This window comes from Equus caballus, chromosome 31 (genome assembly GCF_041296265.1).
Source record: "Equus caballus isolate H_3958 breed thoroughbred chromosome 31, TB-T2T, whole genome shotgun sequence".
NCBI lineage: Eukaryota > Metazoa > Chordata > Mammalia > Perissodactyla > Equidae > Equus > Equus caballus.
In genome coordinates, this window is record NC_091714.1 from 6,235,865 (window position 1) to 6,256,204 (window position 20,340).

The window sequence follows — 20,340 nt, forward strand, 5'->3', positions numbered from 1 at the left end:
GGTTGGGAAAAGGTGTCCAAATTTGCCACAGCTTTAAGATAGTAGAAGTAGTGGACTTTTAAGAAGGATATCATACACACAGGCTTTTCACGAAACAAAAAAGTTGGCAGCTGTGCTACAAAATAGAGCATGGATAAATATATCAATATCCAAGAAAGTGTAGCCCTTTCTTCCTCAAAGAAGGGGTATGAAAAACGACACAGTGCTAGGCTCGACCATCAATATGTGGTACAATTCTGGTGTTGATTACTTAAGCGGGTGATTTGAGAGCTCCCAGAAAAACAACAGTGATTATTAGAAGCCAGAGTGAGCTCCCTGGAATAAGTCAGGCCAAGCTCACCGCTCATATTCTAATAAATTTACTCATGAAGGAGATCATAAACAGACTTACATCAGCAAGGCATCTGGCAAGACCTCTCTTGTAGGTGACATACGGAAACGGTTGAAGAGTTAGGCTTTTTCTGTTTTTTAGTGTGTGAAAAATTGAATCCAAGTCATACGCACTGATGGTCTGGTATAAACTTACACAGTCCCTACTGGGATACTGCAGCAGGCTATGCTTGAGATAGTCCAGTTTCCATCTAATATTTTTATTGTAACTTGGATGAAAGTCATAGAATCCAAATCTATGAATTTTGTGATGACCCAAAGTTAGCAAGTCTGTAGAGCTGTGACCATGAAAGAATAGCAGTGAGGTAAAAATCATAATTTACTATTATTACTACCTTGATTTGGCTCTGTGCTAAACACTCCACTTGTATGATCCATGAGTCCTTACATTATCTCCTGGCCATTGGTTTTATAATACCCTGAGAGAGAGGAAAGAATTAATTGGCCAAAACCACACCAAGTTAATGGCAAACTGGGATCTGGTTTGCATGAGCCCAAGACCTGTAGGCTTAGACCCCACTTCCTCCCAGCATACTACCAAGTCCTGGTGGACATGGGAGCCGGACTTGGAGCACGATCAGGAGAAATGTTCAGAGTTTCACAGTGAACACAGACTCTAGTGTAGACTTTGAACAATCAGACTAGATCCTGCTGGGTCCTGAGTTTAAGTGGCTTATTCTTAAAGAACAAATCATCACGATGGAGCTGGGTTTGCTGGCATCTTCTGAAAAAGGAAGCAACACTTTGCAGGGGTGTTATTCCCTGACTACAGCTCAGCCCTCATGTGGAGGGATGAAGATTTCCAAGATGAGGTTTTAGCCTGGGTGACCAAAAACTGTTGCCATAATCAAGACAGAATGATGAAGGTGGTCATGGTGATGATGACGATAACAATGATGACAGTGATAACATTTATCACACTTATACCATGTGCTCTTCTAAGAGCTTGAAATGTATTATCTCATTTGTTCACTGAAATAACCCATAAGTTGGGTGCTGTTCTCATCCCAATTTTATAAATTGAGCCTCAAAGTGGTTAACTTGTCTGACAGCTGGTATGTGATAGAGTTAGGATTTTGACCAGAGTGATAGAATTTGTTTGTTTGTTTGAGAATGGGAAAGGGACGGACAATACGTGGTGAATTTAGTTTGAAAATACAATATTGCTATTTTTAGCTTTTTCTCTTTTTTATCCTATTGTGTTTTTCTGGCATGCACAACTATAATCTCCATTCCCGCCATTTTTGTCTTGTTCATACATTTTCCTTATTCATTTTCCTTATTCATACATGGCTTGGCCTGATTTCGACTCCCCCTCAGAGGTCCAGAAGGAATCTTTCCTTTGGCAAGCGACTGGGTAACTGTTCAAATACTTCTGAGGCTGTCTAATCTCTGCCTCAGATTGCCATTACCTTGCATCTACTGAGATGTTTTTTCTGTATAGGAATTCATGTAGAATGACACCGGTTCTTATATTATGACTTGCTTTAACGGAGAATTAAAAGTGGTAAGGTAACTGACAGGTTAAGTGTGACAGAAATGGATAGAGAGGAAGGGAGAGAGAACGGCAACCATTAGATAGTGGGATTTTACAACCCTACCTGGCTATGATTGCTCATATTCAACACAACACTTATCACTTAATAAGCTTGCTTGTCACCTGACCTGGACATTTCTCACTAATGATCACAACAACTCTCTGACATACGTATTCATTCTCTTATTTTGGAGTTGAGAACTCATCTCCTGAGCTCAAGGAGCTGGATTAATTTGCAGAAAATGGTAGAGCCAGTACTAGAACCCAGGCCCAGGTCTATGGCTCTTCCAATGGCCACACTAATTTTCAGAAGACAGAGAAAGAAGGCCTTTAGCATCAGCTGCTGAAGGTTCACAAGAAGGAGGTGACTTCCTCAGAAAACGGATGTTTTAAGCTATAATCTTCCAGATTCCATTTCCTTCAATAGTTATGGATTCTCATTTGGGAATCTGAATTGGTCAGCACGGGCTAAGTTTGCTGCAGCAATAAATTAACCCTAAAATCTCAGTGGCTTTACACAGAAGGACTGTTTCTCATTCAGGGTAGGTATGCAATTCAGGTCAACATGGGGTGAGGAGAAGAGAGAGTTAGAAGACAGCTTTGGGTGAAATGCTTAGTTTGCAGGGAGTACATGTCTTCCATTCACAGCGCAGCAGCAGAGTTAGTCCCATGGTTCCATACGACTGAGAAACGCTGGGGAGCAAATAGATATTTGGTGTTTAGTAAATGCCTCTGCTGTAGAATTCATGTTATTTTGGGAAACAAACTCTTCTCCCTTTCCCTAACCTGTACTATGGGGAGGATGCGTGATCTGCATTAATCGAGGCCGTGTGTCCCATCCCCCTGGACCACAGTTCAAAGCTGGGTATGTGGCCATGGCTGGTATAATCATAATAAATCTTTGACTTTTACTTTTTCTGGAAATTCAGGGACAATGACACTTGCATTTTCCTACAGGAGTAAATAAGTAAGCACATAGTCCCAGGATCTACTCAGGGCATCCTGAGGCCAAGAAGTGGGCCAACTTTAAGATGACCTTGCATAAAACAGAGCAGAGAGTGACAGTGGTGACCTGCCAGATTAAACTGCACCTGAAATGGGACCCATCTCTGGATTGTTTAGTTATGTGAGTTAGTAAGCAAACCTGCAGTTTATGACAAATTGAGTCAGTTTTCTCTGTGAATCTTGTAACCAAAATAATCCTGAGTAATACACTTCCTTTCCATACTTTCAGAACTAATTAGATTTTTTCAACTTAAATTAAAAATTATCCTTTTTTCAATAGTTATCACTTCGAAAACAATTTACTTGGAAAATTTCAAGGCATATAAGTAAAATTATTAGATCAGAAATGAAGGATAATGCATTTCAGTTGTACTTGCTCCTTTCTAATTAAATAGAATTCTCAAAACAATTTTTGCATTGTCACACGGATTCTCATATTTTATCCTTACTTGGCATATATATTCTCTTCATTGGGTGTTCTTTAACAAGAATATTCAGCTTTTGAAAATGTTATTGTTCAAGTTTCTTTAGCTGTCTCTGTGCATGTTTGTCCTTTATAGCTGGCTGACCTCAACTCATTAGAGCTCTCCTAATGAGGCCACTGTCTTACGTTCTGTCTATTTGTAGATGAGTGACATTTCTGCATTCTTCAGAGGCTGAGGTCACCTCGCCTCCTAATAGATTATCTCACAAATGTATGTTACTGCTTATAAACAAAAAGAGGCACATAAGAGAATGCAGATGAATAAACAGAAATTTACTCTTACCACTTAAGTAATTTCTCCGATAAATGGAAAGCATTATACGCTATACTCCTTATTTGCTGTTTCATATCAGGGATTTTACAAGATAGTTTTTAGATAATATGCAGTACAGTGGCAAGCCCAAATGGCCACTTCACACTTTTGGTTATGACACCTGTACAAATTTCAGTATGGATGGGAGGTATGTCCCTGATTAAATTACTTTTGCAAATATTTTTATGCATCTACCACGTACCAGCCATCACATTAGATGCTGTGGGAATATATTACTTTCTAACATTATATTCTAGGCGACAGAGAGAGGAAGATACAAAGTTCTGTGGGAGAGGGAAAGTGGGGGTGGGAGAGGACTGGAGTTACGATTAGGGAGGGAGAGGAGAATCAGAAGAGATTCCACAGGAAAATTCCTACTGGAGCTAGGCTTTGGATGTTCCTTAACATTTAGGCATTTGGGAAATAAGAATGGGCATTCCCGAAAGAGAGCAAAGGTATGGAATGAGAAGAGTGAAAGGCAAGTCCTAAAGCACAATCAGTTTGGCTAAAGCATGGGGTGAATGAAGAGAAGTAGGAAATTAAGTTGAAAACATAATTTGCAGCCAGATATTTAATGGGAATCCTTGAATGTCATGCCAAAGAATTTAAAGTAGGCAGAAACTGGAGGAGAGTCTGTCCTTGAAAGATGGCAGTGCCTCAGGTAAGATCTATGAGTTGAAAGCTTGTTGCCGTAGAGCTAATGTAAGTGGCCTGGGCAGAAGGCGGGAGCAGGTATACTGGCTTGAGGTGTCAGAGGAGAAAGCTCTGCGCTGGCAGAGCAGATAGAAAATTAGGGGTAAGCAGATCCTGGAATGCAGAGACCCACAGAGGAGGTACACCAAAAATCTGCATGAAAACTCTGCCTTACTTGAAGTCTAAGGATTACAGACATGGTAGAGATCTCAGTAGGCCCAGATGATGAGCAGAAGCTGGAAGATGAAAGACCTGAAGATGAAAGAACTTTGGCTGCTGTTCATCGCAGCAGAGGCAAATTTTGGAGTTTGTGTTTAACAGGTTAATCATCTGTCAGAATTAGAATTGACGTTCTTCAAAAGAATGTAACAGGATCCAGAGACTCTAAAATATATTATTCACAATGTCCAAGTTAGGATTGCATTTTCTTGTCCCAGTGAGGTTGGCTGGGCCCTGGATTACATCTGGCCAATGAGTAGTGAAATGTGTTACTTCCAGGATGGAGCATTTCATCGCCAGAGAGAGACTCTTCTGAGCTCTTGTTCCCTCTGGTGCGATGACCAGCAACATCTGTGACGGGCCCTAAGTAGCTACAATAAACAGAACCCCCTTGCCAACCTTCCATAGGCATCAAGCGAATGTGAGAAACAAAGTCACTTACTGTTTTAAGCTTTTGATTTTGGAGATTGGCTGTTACTTCAATAACCTAGCCTATTCTGATTGATAAAATTTCCTTCATCACATTAAGAGAATTCTCTTCTATTCTTAGTTTGTTTCAAAAACACAATGGGTGTTGAAATTTATTTGGATGCTTTTTTACCATCATTTGAGATGATCATATGATTTTTACCCTTTAATACCCTTACATAAATTGCATTAATTGCTTTTTCTAATGTTAAGCCAATCTTCTAGTCCTAAAATAAAACAAACTTTGTTTTGAGGTACTACCATTTTTATATATTGATGGATTCAGTTTGACAGTAATTTTGTTTAGAAAACTTCACTGATGTTCATGAATGAGAGTGTCCTGGAATTTTCCTTCTTGTAATGTCCTTGTTATTATCAAGGTTATGCGAGCCTCATAAAGTTAGTCAAAGTGTGTATTCTCTGTTTTTATTGTTTGAGGAAATTTGTTCAAGGCTTGAATTATTTTTTCTGTAAGTGTTCAGAACAGCTAACCATGGAAGTTATGTTAGCCTTGAGTTGTCTTCATGTGGGGGATTTTAATTACCAAGTTAATTTCTTCATTTGTTATATTATTGTTTGTATTTTAACTTATTTTGTATTTTTTCTGATGTCAGTTTTGGTAAGCTACATTTTCCAGAAATTTGACCATTTCATTGAAATTTCAAAGTTTTAGGGATAAAGTTATTCATTATATCCTATCATGATATTTTCAATATCTGTAGGGTCTGTATGACATCCCCTTTTTCATTTCTGAATATTGGTGATTTATGCCTTCTCTCATTTATTATTTATAAGCTTTGCCAAATGTTTATCAATTTTATTAATTGTTTCAAGGAACCAATCCACATTTGGTTTTTGATTCTCTCAATTGCATGGCTGTTCTGTATTTTTATTTTATTATGATTTTATCCTAACAATTTATTCTTCCTTTGACTTTCTTCTATTGTTCTTTCTCTCACTTTTTGAGATGGATATTTAATTTACTATTTTTTTTTCCTGAAACCATGTTTAAGGCTATCTATTTTCATCTAAATACAGTTTTACCATGTTGTATATGGTAAATATTGTTTTTAATTAAAAAAAAATTTTTTTAAAGATCGGCACCTGAGCTAACAACTGTTGCCAATCTTCTCTTCTTCCCCCGACCCCGCTTTTTCTCCCCCAATTCCCCCAGTACATAGTTGTATATTTTTAGTTGTGGGTCCCTCTAGTTGTGGCATGCGAGACGCCACCTCAACGTGGCCAGATGAGTGGTGCCATGTCCACACCCAGGATCTGAACTGATGAAATCCTGGGCTGCTGAAGGTGGAGTGTGCGTACTTAACCACTCGACCACGGGGCTGGCCCCTGGTAAATATTTTAACGTAATTTTTTGTAATATTTTGATGTAATATCCTTGTAAGTTTTTAATATGTAATTTTTATGTAATGTTTTCATTATTGTGCAGTTAAAAGTCTTTATGATTTCATTATAGTTACTTATTTGACCACTGGGATATTTAGAAGTATGTGTCAATTTCAAAACATATGGGAATGTTTTAGTTATTGCTTGAAAAAATTGATTTCTATCATAAATTGCATTTTGGTTACATGATCTCATATTATTTGTATGATTTCCATGCTTTGATGTTTTTGAGACTTGTCTTATGGCCCAAGATATGGTGAATTTTTGTAAATGTTCTATGGGTGCTTCAAAAAAAAGTCATTTGCAGTGGTAGAGGCAGCACTGAGTTTTGGTAAAGAACAGATGCACCTTGGGAGGTCCAGATATGGTTCAAATTCTGACTCTACCATTTGGTAACTGTATGACATGGATATATTTCTTGAATTTTACGTGCCTCAGTTTTGTCGTCTGTGAAATGAGGATTATAGTAGCTGCTTCTTAGGGCTGTTATGAGGATTGAGTGATATGATTCCAGGAAAGCACGTAGCCCACTGACAGCTTTCAAGACATATCAGTTGTGGTGGTTTTCTTGCTATTGTAGTGGGAAACATCGCAATTTTCTAAGTTTTTGACTTAATAAATTGTGAAAAAGAAAATAATATGTAGATTATTTAAATAATATTATCAATACATTTTATAAAATAAATATATACTAAGATCTATATTGTATAGAGGATTCACTTTCTTTTCAGCCTGCATGATGACAGTAATTGAGCATTCTTAGAACCTAATAAAGAATCTCAGCAAATTCCCCAAAATGAAATGTAATTAGGGAGAAGGCATATTCTCTTGTCATAAAGCAATAAATACAAATAAAATAACAATGAAAACAATCTCTAAATAAGTGGAAATTTTAATGTATTACCTTTGTTAAATAAATCATCAAAACTACTAATGCAAACTATTTACAGTATAGTGGCATGGAGAAACAGAGCAAAATGAATGGAATTAAATCAAAACAGAAGCAAAATTATAGGCTTACATGCTGTGATTACCAAATGAGGGATAACGAAAATAAAAGTAATACACGTGTAACCCAACAAGTTACAAAAGCAAAATAAACAAAAAACTTAAGGAAAACAAATAAATCTACTACATCAAAAATTTATAGGGGCCGGCCTGGTGGCACAGCGGTTAAGTGCGCACGTTCCACTTTGGTGGCCCGGGTTTGCCGGTTCAGATCCCAGGTGCAGACATGGCACCGCTTGGCAAGCCATGCTGTGGTAAGTGTCCCACATACAATGTAGAGGAAGACGGGCACCGATGTTAGCTCAGGGCCAGTATTCCTCAGCAAAAAGTGGAGGATTGGCAGCAGATGTTAGCTCAGGGCTAATTTTCCTTAAAAAAACACAAAATTTATAAACAAACAGAAATAAAGTAAGTCCTTTAAAAAAGATACAAAACATAGGGTATAGAAACCACTGGCTGACCTAATAAATAAGAGAGAAAATATAAATGCATAATATTATCCCTATGGATAGATCAAGCAGCAATACCCCATGGGATAAAGCAACTCGCCTCAGGTCCCATGGTGACCAAACGGTGTGGCCAGTATTTGAGGTTGGGTGGTCTGATTCCATAGGCTGCACTCTCAACCAGTATACTATCCCGTTGATCTATATGCAGGATAAAGAAAGTCTTAAAAGCCAGTAAAGAGGAAGTTCATTGTTACTGAATGAGTGAAGCAAGGATATAATAAGACAGAAAGAGAAAGAAAAAACACACAAACACAAAAATCCTACAAACCTGAAACAAATATTCACAGAGAGATAAGAGAAGGGACATAATGTATTCACAAAAGAACAAAACGCTATTAAAAAGGAACAATAAGAACAAAGGAAAATTATAATAATAACAAAATAATCAAATTTTTGGAAGATCAAGTCAAGGAAACTTCTGAGGAAGTAGAACTCAGAGACAAAGTTGGAAATTGTGAGCAAGACAATAAAGAAATTAGAGAATCAACCCATGAGGTGCAATACATTATTAGCAGGAATTACAGAGAAGTAAGAGAAAATAGAGGCAGAACATTATTAAAGGAATAATACATGAAAAGTTTCTAGCGCTGGAAGATAAATGTCTTTAAATTGAAATTTCCCAGGACAATGGACGAAAATACAGCCTCATCAAAGAAAATCAACATGAAATTTCACATCACCGGAGGTAAGAGATGATCCAGAAGGCTTTCAGAGATTGGCAGAAACAGGCCACAGCACATGACTGGAAACTCAAACAGCATCAAGATTTTCAAACCAATGTAAGAACTCGAGAGGCAATGGAGACACAACCGCAAAATTCTGAATGAAAACGATTTTCAGTCTAGCCAGACTAAAAGTCAAGTGTGATGGTGGAATTTTCAGATACGCAAGTACTAAAAAATACACCTCTCTTGTACTTCCAGGAAACCACTAAAAGATGTGCACCATAAAAATGATGAGCAAAACAGCTAAGGAAAAAGAAGTTAAATAGGAAAGAGGAGTAAGAGAAGTGTTGGGCCACTTAGTCCAGATTGGAGCAGAAAGATGGAGGGTGCAAGATCAAATGTCTCCAAAAATCAAAGAAAAATCAATAGATTATCTGATGTTATGAACATCTGGAAAACAATATTCATTTGCTGGATCCTGAAATATTTGGGGAAAAAAAGTAAATATATACAAATCAAGCAAAGAAAACAAGAGGCAAGTATCATTGATAAGAAAAACAAGTTGTCTAAGGAAAGAAATGTAATCATAGCAGAAGTGTGATTTGCAGTGAACAGCATTGATGTGATCACAGCAGTGTAATAACTGATTATTGACTTAACCAAAATTGTGGCACAACTATATTGAAAGGACGGAGGCAGAAGAACGCGAGTTTGTGGAAGAGAGTTAAATTCTTATCATTTCTGGGTGACTGGCAGGTCTCCACCAAAACCATATGGCTGGGAACAATCTGTCAGAGAAACTCCAAAACCAAGACTTTTTGCTTGTGATGAGTGATCATCTCTCCCATTTATCTGCGGTCACAACATATTATTTGGTGTTCCTTTGTCATTTTATTGTTTTTTATTTTTTACACGCTACCTCGGCTTTTTGTTTGTTTTTGCCTTATTGACGGTGTTTCATTTTTCTTTCCCCAGTACTTCATATGATATACCATCTATTCTAATCTATTACTGGTTACTTTTAAGGCCTAAACACTTAAAGTTATATTTTTCTAATTATTCACATTATAAATTAAGCAGCATCTCTTAATTCCCTAAATAAAAGAGAGAAAATGATCACTCATTTATCTCCTCTCAATTCATCCCCTACCGTGTTCTCATGCCCAGGATCTTGTGGGAGGGTCTGGGTGTCCCTCCCAGACACCTTGTGAAGGTGTCTAAGCACAATCTCAGCTCCGGTCAGCCTTACCTTGACCCCACAGCAGCAGAAGCAACTGGGGGCTTGTTAGAAATACAGCACCTCAGGTCCATTTCACATCTACTGATGTGGAGCCTGCGTTTTACCAAGGTCTGCAGATGACTCGTATGCACATTGAATATGGGGAAGCAAGGTTGTCCACTCTGGATGGGTAAAGATGGTAGATTTCAGAACTGAAGGTCAGGCAGTGGAGCAAGGACCAGCGTCTTATTGTCTCTCAGTCAAGAGGTTTATTTTTCCCCCAGAGGCAAAAAATATCAGTGAGCAGCTGGTTGTTGTTTTTAACACGTTATGGTTCGCACAAAGAGTCATGAAAATTACATCTTTTATGTGAATATCTTTATCAATACAAATCAACCCTCTTTACATACTTGAAACTTTCTTACGTTAAGTTCTACTTTCCCAAAATTAAAACATCTACTCCTGCCTTCTTGTTTTTATTTGTCCAAATATATCTTTTGTCTTTAAAACATTTGTGTTATTTTTTTATATATAGAAAGAGAGTTTATATACAGATTTTGTTTTTCATGAACCAATTTACAAGTTTATTTTTGTATCTGATATATTTGATTTCCATTTTTTCACTTTATTTTGTGCCTTTGGCTTTTAGCAGTTTCTTGCTGTCTACTGTTATCTTCTCCATTGATTTTGAAGGCTTATACACAATTTCTGGGGGTTTTTAGATGAATTACTGCAAAATTATTATTTGACAGTTTATGCAGTTTTGAAACTTTTTTCTATGAACCGTTTAAACTTAACTCCAGGTTTAGTGGCTCTTAATGCTAATTGCTTTTCAAACTACGACATCCTCATTTTGGGGTTCTTCATGACTGCTTCATTTTGGGGTTCTTGCTCTGCTCTCTGATAGCTGGAGCACAGCCTCAGTAACCTTTTGTGTGCCGGGCAGGTGGCATTGACACTTGCTGAGTCCATGAGTCTTTATTCATATGACCAGGATGAAATGCACCTAAGCTATTTCTTCCCCAGGTCTCTAAAAACCATCCCATCCACGTCTAGAACCTGCCGTTGCAATCAGTCTCGGCCCCCGTTTCTGTTATTTCTTGGCATGTAGCCTTTTTGTTTTCCTGTCCATATGTTTGAAAGGTTTTTCTTTATCTTATAATTTAAACTTTTTGACAAAATGTGCCTAGATATGGGTCTCTCTTCACTGATTTTCTTTAGCTTGCAATGAGCCTTTTGTACTTGAAAAATAAGGGATATTTTTCGTCTCATGAAATTTCTTTCAATCTCTTCTGTCCTTATCCTTTCTATTCCTGTTGTTTTGATGTTTTCTCTTGGGAATCTCTATACATTTTAGCCCTGTTTGTGTCCTATGTCCTCCACTTGTACTCTTTTCTAATCTTATTTTTATACGCTTGTCTTTTCTGAGGGAGAACTTGATGTCATGCAGTGGATTATTCTCTATGCCTGTGTGCGGGTGATAATTCTATGATGGCGTCTTTAGTTTCCTTTCTCTCATTCACCATTGGCTTATTTTCATTTGAGTCTCGTCTCCTCTTGTGGATTTCTGCTTCTGTATTATGGAGGCCGTAACTTCCTGAATCCTGAGGATGGCAAACAAATTCCTACAAGATTCTTCTGGATCCCATACTAAATGTTGTTGAGGTTTTCTTTTCCTCTGATTGTTCAAGATATTTCCTTCTCTGTGTGTAAGAACCTTTTTGAATGGTCCCATGTGGCTGTGTTATTGTTCTTGTTCTATTGAGGAGGGAGATTCCCAAACACAGAGTTTGTGGACTGCTCTTGGTGCCTCTCTGTCTACCGGGCCACTACTGGAATCCCCTTCTGAGTTTAATATGTGAAGCTTCTGGAGGCTTTTTCCTGGTATTGCTCTGTTGGATTTTGACGGACTTATGTTTTCCTGACTGGATGGAGTAAGTAAAAATCTACAATCCACGGTTCAGATTACTAAGAGGCTCCTCTCATCTCATCCTCGAGTACAACATTTTGCTGTTGACCTCAGCAATCAGTGCTCCACTGCCAACCCTGATGACTTTATACTGGTATTTTTTGGAGTGTATGACCCAGAATAACTCAAGAAGGTGGAAATCAGAAAGTGGAAGGGAAAGGGGGACAAACGTAGCTGTGCCATAAAGCACATAAATGGAACAAGGTATTAGACGCATGATGTTAGGGTTATTATTGAATTTGAGGTCTGAACTAAGGAGAGAGGAGAAAGAAAACTATCTTCTTACCTTTTTCCATATTACAAACCCTAGAGCCAGTGACTGTGTCCATTTCTCATTTCACTCTTATCAGTCTTATAATTAGTTGCAATCAACCCAAGATTCTAGAAATAGATAGGCAGCTAATGCCCGTTCTTGGCCTTGAAGGGAGTTTATATGTTTTGCTTTGCCTTCATAGATATTAGTTAGAATTCGGGAAATGCTGTTCAAGAACCGCTAGCTGGTAATGGTGAGGTTAATTTTTGCCCCTGGAGAGAGTAAAAATTATACTAATAGTATGGCTTGAAAGTAAGGTACACACAGCTGTTATGTGTTACGCCAATTATGTGCATCAGCCTGCTTCTAGATCAATTAGCCTCATTCCAGAATCCCACCTGAAAGATTTAGTTTATGCACGTAACATTTTTCACACTGTGCCAGAACTGTGCACGATCTTATATAGTTAGTCAGTATTCCTTCCTGAGAAAAGTTTGGCTTTTGGCAATGTAAACAGATTGAAAAGAAGCAAGCTGAGTTAGATCCAGGATCAGTATATAATAGCAGAAGCCCAGGAAGGCAAGCAAGGTTATCTACCAAGATAAATTTTCATTGCTTCTAGAACCTTAAATTATCAAATTCATATATAGTTAACATTCCCTGACAAATCATGTTTACTCAGTTCTTAATAATGTTTTCACTCATCAGCAAATGACCTCTAGTATGTGTGTACTGTAAATTTTGTCCTTAGAATGCATCACCTCTTTCTGAACTCATTTAAATATCTTCAAAATACAGATCAAACAAAAATGAAAATCAATTTATCTTGGCTTACAATATTCTAATTTGGTATGTTTTTATTGTAAACAGTATAATCAGAATATTACTTAGAAACTCTCTTTCTGCCCTCCAGTTTTTTCAGTGGGGACATGAGGGAAAGACTCATGAGAAGGCAGTGACACCAACACGAACAGTTTATTTTAAAGAAAAGAACAGGCTTCTGGGGATTGCTGTTATTCTGATGGAGGCAGGAGGAAAAGGAAAATGTACTTTCTAGATAGTTCCTGGGGAGAATGTTCTGGGCTTTTTTTGTTTATCAATAAAACTTGTACATCATCCATTAGAAAACGTAGCATCTCAAGTAGAACTTAACGTGCTCAAAAATTGTGACCTGTTAGAGAGAATAAATCACACTGGGAAAAGGTTTTAATATGGCTCAGAATTATATATCTTTCCTGAAGCCCTTTAAAGATCAGTTCTTCACTCAGCTGATGCATGTGGGGAAAGAGAAACTCCTGTTTAATAAAGTCCCTTTCAAAGAGTCATTTTTCTTTCCACGTCACTTGTCACAGCAGGTAGCAGTGTCCTTTTGTTTGGTTTCACTTTCTATGTCACCGTGGAAATCTGGAGTGGTCAGTTAAGGACTGCTTACAGAAACCCCAAAGACATGAGAGCAAGTCTCAGTGTTGATTCAATTTGAACAGTGACAGTGGAACTGCCAAAGATCTAGAATTCTAACGGAGTCTTAATTCAAATCAAGAAAAAAGTCATCATGAATAAGAATAAATAATCCACACTTTGGGAAGTGACTTGATGTTGACCTCTTTTGTTCTTGTTTTGGTCAAGCTGCATGGCAAGAGAACCCCTGAGACTGAGAGTGTAGGGTTCCCCCAGATCCTAGGAGACTAGGCAGGCATCTGCCAATCATCCTGGGAAGTGGTTCACCCTGGAGTAGGCAGTGAGGCGGATATGGCGTTGGGGAGGCAGGGACCTGTTCATCCCTCTGAAGTCATGGGGCAGCTGGGCCCAGATCTAGTGGGTGAAATGCCTGGGGCAGCTCTGGCTGGGAAAGGGTGAGGTTTCCTCCACTCGCGAGGTGCTCAGAGGCACCAACCCTCTGTTTTCGATCCGCAGCAAGAACAAAGCCAAAGCAGAAGCAGCAGCAACACAGCAGTGCAAGTCAGCAACTCTGGTGCTCGCAGAATCTGGGGGGTGAGGGTGGGTGGCGAGAGGGCCAGGCCTGGCCATTTGGACTTGAGAAGAAGCCAGCTGTCCCTCCCAGAGTCTTGTCTCAGTAGGGTAGATCTATTACATGGGTCATCAGCAGCTGTGACAGCAAGGTGAGGAGACTGCACTGGAAGCAACTAAGAGGCTTGTTCCAGAGCCAGAAGAAGCTGTCACACTGAGAAATGAAAACCTCAGAAACACTTTTGAAGAGGGCTGCTTTCTGATGACTGGTCCAAAGGGACCCATGCTGGAATAGTTTGGCCATAGAAAGGAAGCATAATCCCATTTATAGACAAGCAGATAAAGCCAGTGACAGTGTTCCTCTAGAGTCCCCCTGGGTAACCTATTATAGATTAAAAATCTCAAGTATTCAATAACATTAATCTTTTCTCCATTCCAGATGTTTTATTCTTAAAATTATGAATCCTACTACCTAAAAGACACTAAAAATAATTGTGTTTATATTGTAATTTAAAAATTAGGAATGTCATTCATAAAGAACTTGGAAGTTAGTGTCAGTGTATACATATGAAGGCATAACCTTTATCCACTTCTGAATGTATAAATCAATGTTAACGCTTGTGTCATTACAATGAAGCATTTTAAATTCGTGTAAACCCCATGTAATTTGGTTTATTTATGTGGCTAAGCCACAGTGCAGTATCGATGATGGGATATATTGGGAGATTTGGGGTGTCTAGTCCCGTAAGTCAATTTATTAAAAATTTCCCCCAAAATCTGGGGATAGCCTTAGTCTGCTGTGTTTTATTACTTAATTAGCAAGTTGTCGAAAAGCAGCACCATATAAACTGAGGGACGCTTCTTCACCTGTTCACTTACTTTTTATCGGGATAATGAGCTGTGGAATGACAGGAAGAATCTTGTTCCCCCCGTGTTCCAGCATGTCGTGGATTCCTTGCCGAGCAAAAAACTCATAGGGAAATGTCATTTCACAGAGCCCATCAAAAAACAGAGGCAGATAATGATGGTAATCCAGCTTCTCAATTTCTACCTGAAAGGAGAGAGAAGAAAAGCTGTGTGAAACAACAATGGGGCAAAGGGTGGCCGGACCAGCTACAAAGCTGTCACCAATTAGGGGGAGCAAGTTCTTCAGAACTTCAGGAAGATTTTATAACCATTCATCTCACTACCTGAAGTACGTCATCATATCTTCAATCTATTAGCAGTGAGTTAAAATCATTGACCTTCAAAATCTTAACAGATTAAAATCATAAATAATCTACATTGGGAGCATTTTGATATTTGTTTTGGGGTTTTGGGCTAATTTTTTACCATTTGGCACAAATGCAATCCTGAAAAGAAGACAAGAATTTCATAGTATGTACGCTGAACAGATAGATGCAAGAATAAAATGAAAAAAAAACAGTCAAAAAGAGATTAGCATCCAAATTTCTAACAGGAATCTAATAGGGAATACACATTAATATATTCTTGTGAAGATAACAGTGAGGGGTGAAACATGATTCTGTGACAGTTTCCTGGAGCCTGGATGACAAGTAGGGTGTTGATGACATCAAGAAAAAATGGAGAAGACAGACGATGGGCTGAACCTGAATGGACCACTGACACTTCGAAATCAAAATATCCCAAGTCGCTCGTCTGTTTCTCCTGGGAGCAGAGAGATATCCGTTTTCCACTTCTGTATCTTTCACCCTCAATAACGCCTCCAGGATCTCCTGTCCAAACCTTTGCAATAGCATTCAGCACCACCAAGAGGGATGGGAACTAAAATTCCTGAGTTGAGCAAAGAGATGACGTGTTAGGAGCTGTCCACATGTAGGAGATTTGTTCTAGCTGAGTCCTCCACTGTCTAGAGTATACATGACCAGACTTACCACTTGCAAGGTGACAGAAGTGATGGTGATATCATGGATGGAAAGAAGTCAACAGACTCAGATTGCAGATACAACACACCTACGGAGCAAAAGATTCAGCATCCCCAGTAAGGGGTGCCAATTTCCCTTGTTTTCAAGTCCTCCTGAATGTGCTGAGCTTCTAATTATCCCCTTATAATTAAGTGAGGAGCCTATCAAGACCTTAGAGAAACTCTCTTTTACATTAGGAGGCTTCTATATCCTTCAGCTCCTTTCCAGGGTTCTGGAGTGCCTAGCCACATGCCTGCATGCTCCTGGGTATGAGTAACTGGCAACAACCCCACCACATTCCTGAGTGTTTACTGTGAATCTGAGTGAATGAAATGTCCTACAGTTCCTCAAGCAGGAGATCTGTCTCCAGTCTTCTCATGAACTGCCCAGCCAACCAAGGAAGTAAGCAGTCAAGAGTGGAATGTTCAAATGCCCTATTGGAACTGGAGCTTGGAAAACGAATCTCAGATGGAGGTATATACAGACATCAGTTTATTTTATATTCCTTGTATATTCATAAAGTTTATCCATAGTAAAAGTTTATGGAATATACATTTAATGGATTTTTCAAGGATTTTTGTGTATTTGAAACATTTTAGAACATTATTTTGTACAATCTTTAAAAAATTTATTGCTATATCCTTCAGCTCCAAAAGGTACAATGCTGTCATCTGTAATTTTACCTTGTAACTCAACTTCATAATAAAAGTGTCACCTGTACTGTGTTTTTATTTACATTTTTGATATGTGTTGCTAATTCTTTCTTTTAGCCTATTGTGGCACTTTCACAAATGTCTCTTATAAGTGGCAAATCATTAAATTTTGTAGTTTAACATGATCTAAGGCTTTGTGTTTTAACATGTTAAGTCATTCACATTTATGGCTATGCCTGGTTTAACTTCTGTCATCTTATTTTTTGGTCTCTGCTTGCTGTTTTTCATTTACTTTTTGCAGTTTTGTTACGTAGATTTTTTTATTGACTTTTTTTTTCAGTGATTTGAAAGATAAGACAGCCTGTTTAAAAATTTTATTGCAGCCATCTACAGCTTTCTCAAACATTTGAAAACATATTTCTCTTACTTAGAGAAGCAAGTTAAAGGTCTCCTAGTAAGATCATTGACGTGCCAATTTTTTCTTGGAATGCTGTTGATTTTTTTATTTGTGTGGTTTGGGACAACAATACTAACAACATCAATAATCAATATGCCCATGTTGAGGATACCAGACACTGTTGTCAATACTTACATGTATTAGTTCATTTAATCCTCATAACGACTCTAAGAGGTAGATATTACTAGTATCCCAATTTTCAGTATGAGGAAACTGAGGCACAGAGAGGTTTAATAACTTGCCTAAGGTCCATCCCGAGTAAGTGCTGGAGCTGGGATCTGAACCCAAGCAGTCTGGCTGCAGGACATGGTACTGCCCTCAGGCCATGTAGTTAGGCACGTCAAGATTCGTCATTACTCTAATCTCCTGGTGAATTCCATTTATCCTCATGTATTTATCCTCTTTATCTTAGTCTAATCTAATACTAATATTGCTATAACTAGTTCATCTATTTATCTTTTTCTATGCTTTTACTTCCACTCTTCCTCTGACATTATGATCTAAGAGTGTCTTTCCTAAATAATTCGTAGCTGGATTTGTTTTTCCTGCTCCCATTTTATGATATGTCTTCAAACAACAAATATTGAGCATATGCATGATTCCTCCTCAAAGATTTTGAAAAAGAAAGAAATGGGAGAAAGAATAAAGAAAGAGAAAAAAAGAGAGAGCAACCGAGAGACAGAAAAATTGAATGAAAGACTGAGTGAGATTGAGAAAGAAAAAGATTATCTCTATGTCCTTCACTCCTCCTAGCTCACAGACCACAGCAGTTCTTTCCCTCAAAAAATTCTCTTGTGAATTCTTTTTCTGACCTGTTTATCAGTTATTTGGCATATCTTTATCACTGCAGATCTGTTGCCTTAACAATGGAATAACAACTTACTATTATATTTTGAGGTCACCAACTTCTTTAAACACTGTAGATACTGTTTCAATTCCTACAGGGTGACATTTTTATATGGAACTTTCTTTTCTGCTTGCATATCTTCTAGGAATCCTTCTTTTAAATTATAATATTGTTTCAGTTGATGAATTTGACCTAGTCCTTGGGAAATTTTCTTACATTCTATTTATAATCAGGAGTTTGTGTGTGTGTGTATTTGTTTTGTTTTTTTAACACTATATATCTGGCTTTTCTTTAATGTATTTTTCTTTTTTTCTGAAAGAGTCCCTTCCAGCTACCACGTCATTTCCACATTGCTTTCCATGGTAAAGAGAGTCTATGTGTCCTCACTCCCATTCTCTCTTCAACACACTTCTCACCATTTCACTGTAATTACTGTTACCCAGCTCACCAACGGCCTTCATTTTGTCTAATCGTCCATTCCTTTTTCTGTTCTCCCCAGTAAGACACAGTTGATCTTGTGAAGCTGTCTTTCCTGGGCCTCCTGACAGCACACCCCCAACACTGGGGGTCATCCTTGATTTCTTTCCTTCAAATCCTGTGTTCAATCCATCAGCAATCCAATTGATTCCAACTCCAAATAAGTCCTTATTTCATTTGCTTTGTCACCATTTTGCTCACTACCAGCTTAGCCTAAGCCGCCAACTTGCCTTACCCGAATTACTGCAACAGCCTCCAACGGATCTCCCTGTTTCTATTTTTGCCTTCCTACTTCCCTTCTCCGTACATGTGGGTCCTGACCTGTTGTTGCTCCTGATCGACTCTCCCCAGGGCCTCCTGATCTGCCCACAGGTCCCTTCACTGCACACTGTCCTCCTACGAGCGCTGTTCTCTGGAGACACTGGGGCCTTTGGTCCTCAGACTGGCCTGGCCTCCCTCACTTCGCCTGAGAGACTCTCTTTGAACGCACCGTTCCCTTTCTTTCCAAACCTCTCAGTCACGGGCGACTCCTTGCACCTGGATTTCAGTTCAGTGAGGCCCTCTTATCACTGCTTATCACCCGGTTTGATTTTCTTTGTAGCCCTTATCATTTATTCATTGCAGCTTCTTAAGTTCTGTTGTTCAGGGAGCTTGTCACTGCCTTGAAGGATGTTTGGCACATAATAGGTAAATACTCGATAAGCACGTGTGGAATTTTAATCCTGACCTTTTGAATCTGTCCTCTGTGCTAACTCTTTGAGAAGTATCCTCAGCTAAAGAACAGTGGCCAGATGATGAATGGCCATCTCCAGAGCTGAGGCTGGGGACCAGGGCAGAGCACACAGAGGGTCGTAGCATGAAGGAGTCTGTAAATTTCTATGAATTACATATTCTACAAATAAAATCCTATGTGTTCTCCGTTAGGATGGCAGTGATTATTTACATTTCAGGAATTTTAGGAGAATTTTAATAGACAATAAGATGGGCTTCTTGATGCTTCTATTTACTCTCATTTTCCTAGAAATCATTTAAAGCTTAATTTGCTATTCTATCTACTTTTAAAACTTTAGAAGGAAAAGTTCCTGTTTTTTACAGTATCATCAAAAGCAAACACATTAATGTATGTCCATAATTAATACGCTGGTAATAATAAAACAAGGTCTTCTTTTTAAAAAAAACTAGATGTTCAGAATAATTTAAGATTAACACCATAATTGAAAGAGACAAATTAAGAGATCTCTCAAGTATCTTTGTGTGTATTTGTCACATGGTGACTACTATCCTTTAGAGTTCTTCTTTTGTTTTTAATTGAGGCAACATTGGTTTATAACATTATATAAATTTCAGATGTACATCATTATATTTCTATTCCTGTGTAGACTACAGCATATTCACCACCTAGAGACTAATTACCATCCACCTAAAGTTCTTCTAAATTGTTGGCTTCTTCTGTTCATTTAGATTTAAGAGGGTCATTTTTATGTTTTATTTAGCAATAACCCTTTTTCCAGTTATGTAAATTGTTGTGCTTTTAAGATAACTAGTTTCAATAATAAATATTACACCTTATATTTCTTTAGTATTGCCATGAAAATATTAGTTTTCAAACTGTAGAAACTTTGGCAATCTTTCTTCACGGTTTATGCAAGAAATCTAGAATTAAAAGAAAGCTGTGTGAAGTGGGACACAGAAGAAAAGGTGTTTTAGATGTATTAGCTAAAATTACAGGCTAATATCCTGATTGCTGACTACTTGGATATTAACTCCAGAAACATCAAGTATTTTTAGTCAGAGAATCTCTGTGTTTTTAAACTTATGTTTTGTAACTTTTTAAAGATCACATAGGACCTACTGGTTGATCTCTAAATCTTATGGTC

The 20,340-nt window shown here is 38.1% G+C and overlaps 1 protein-coding gene across 1 annotated transcript in view; it reads right to left on the reverse strand.

Moving 5' to 3' along the window:
• Positions 1-20,340, reverse strand: part of PACRG (parkin coregulated) — a 459,179-nt gene that overhangs the window by 200,877 nt on the left and 237,962 nt on the right. The window contains exon 3 of the mRNA XM_001500379.6: positions 14,984-15,155. Within this exon, the coding sequence (XP_001500429.4) occupies positions 14,984-15,155 (172 nt within the window). The remainder of the gene's footprint in view (positions 1-14,983; positions 15,156-20,340) is intronic.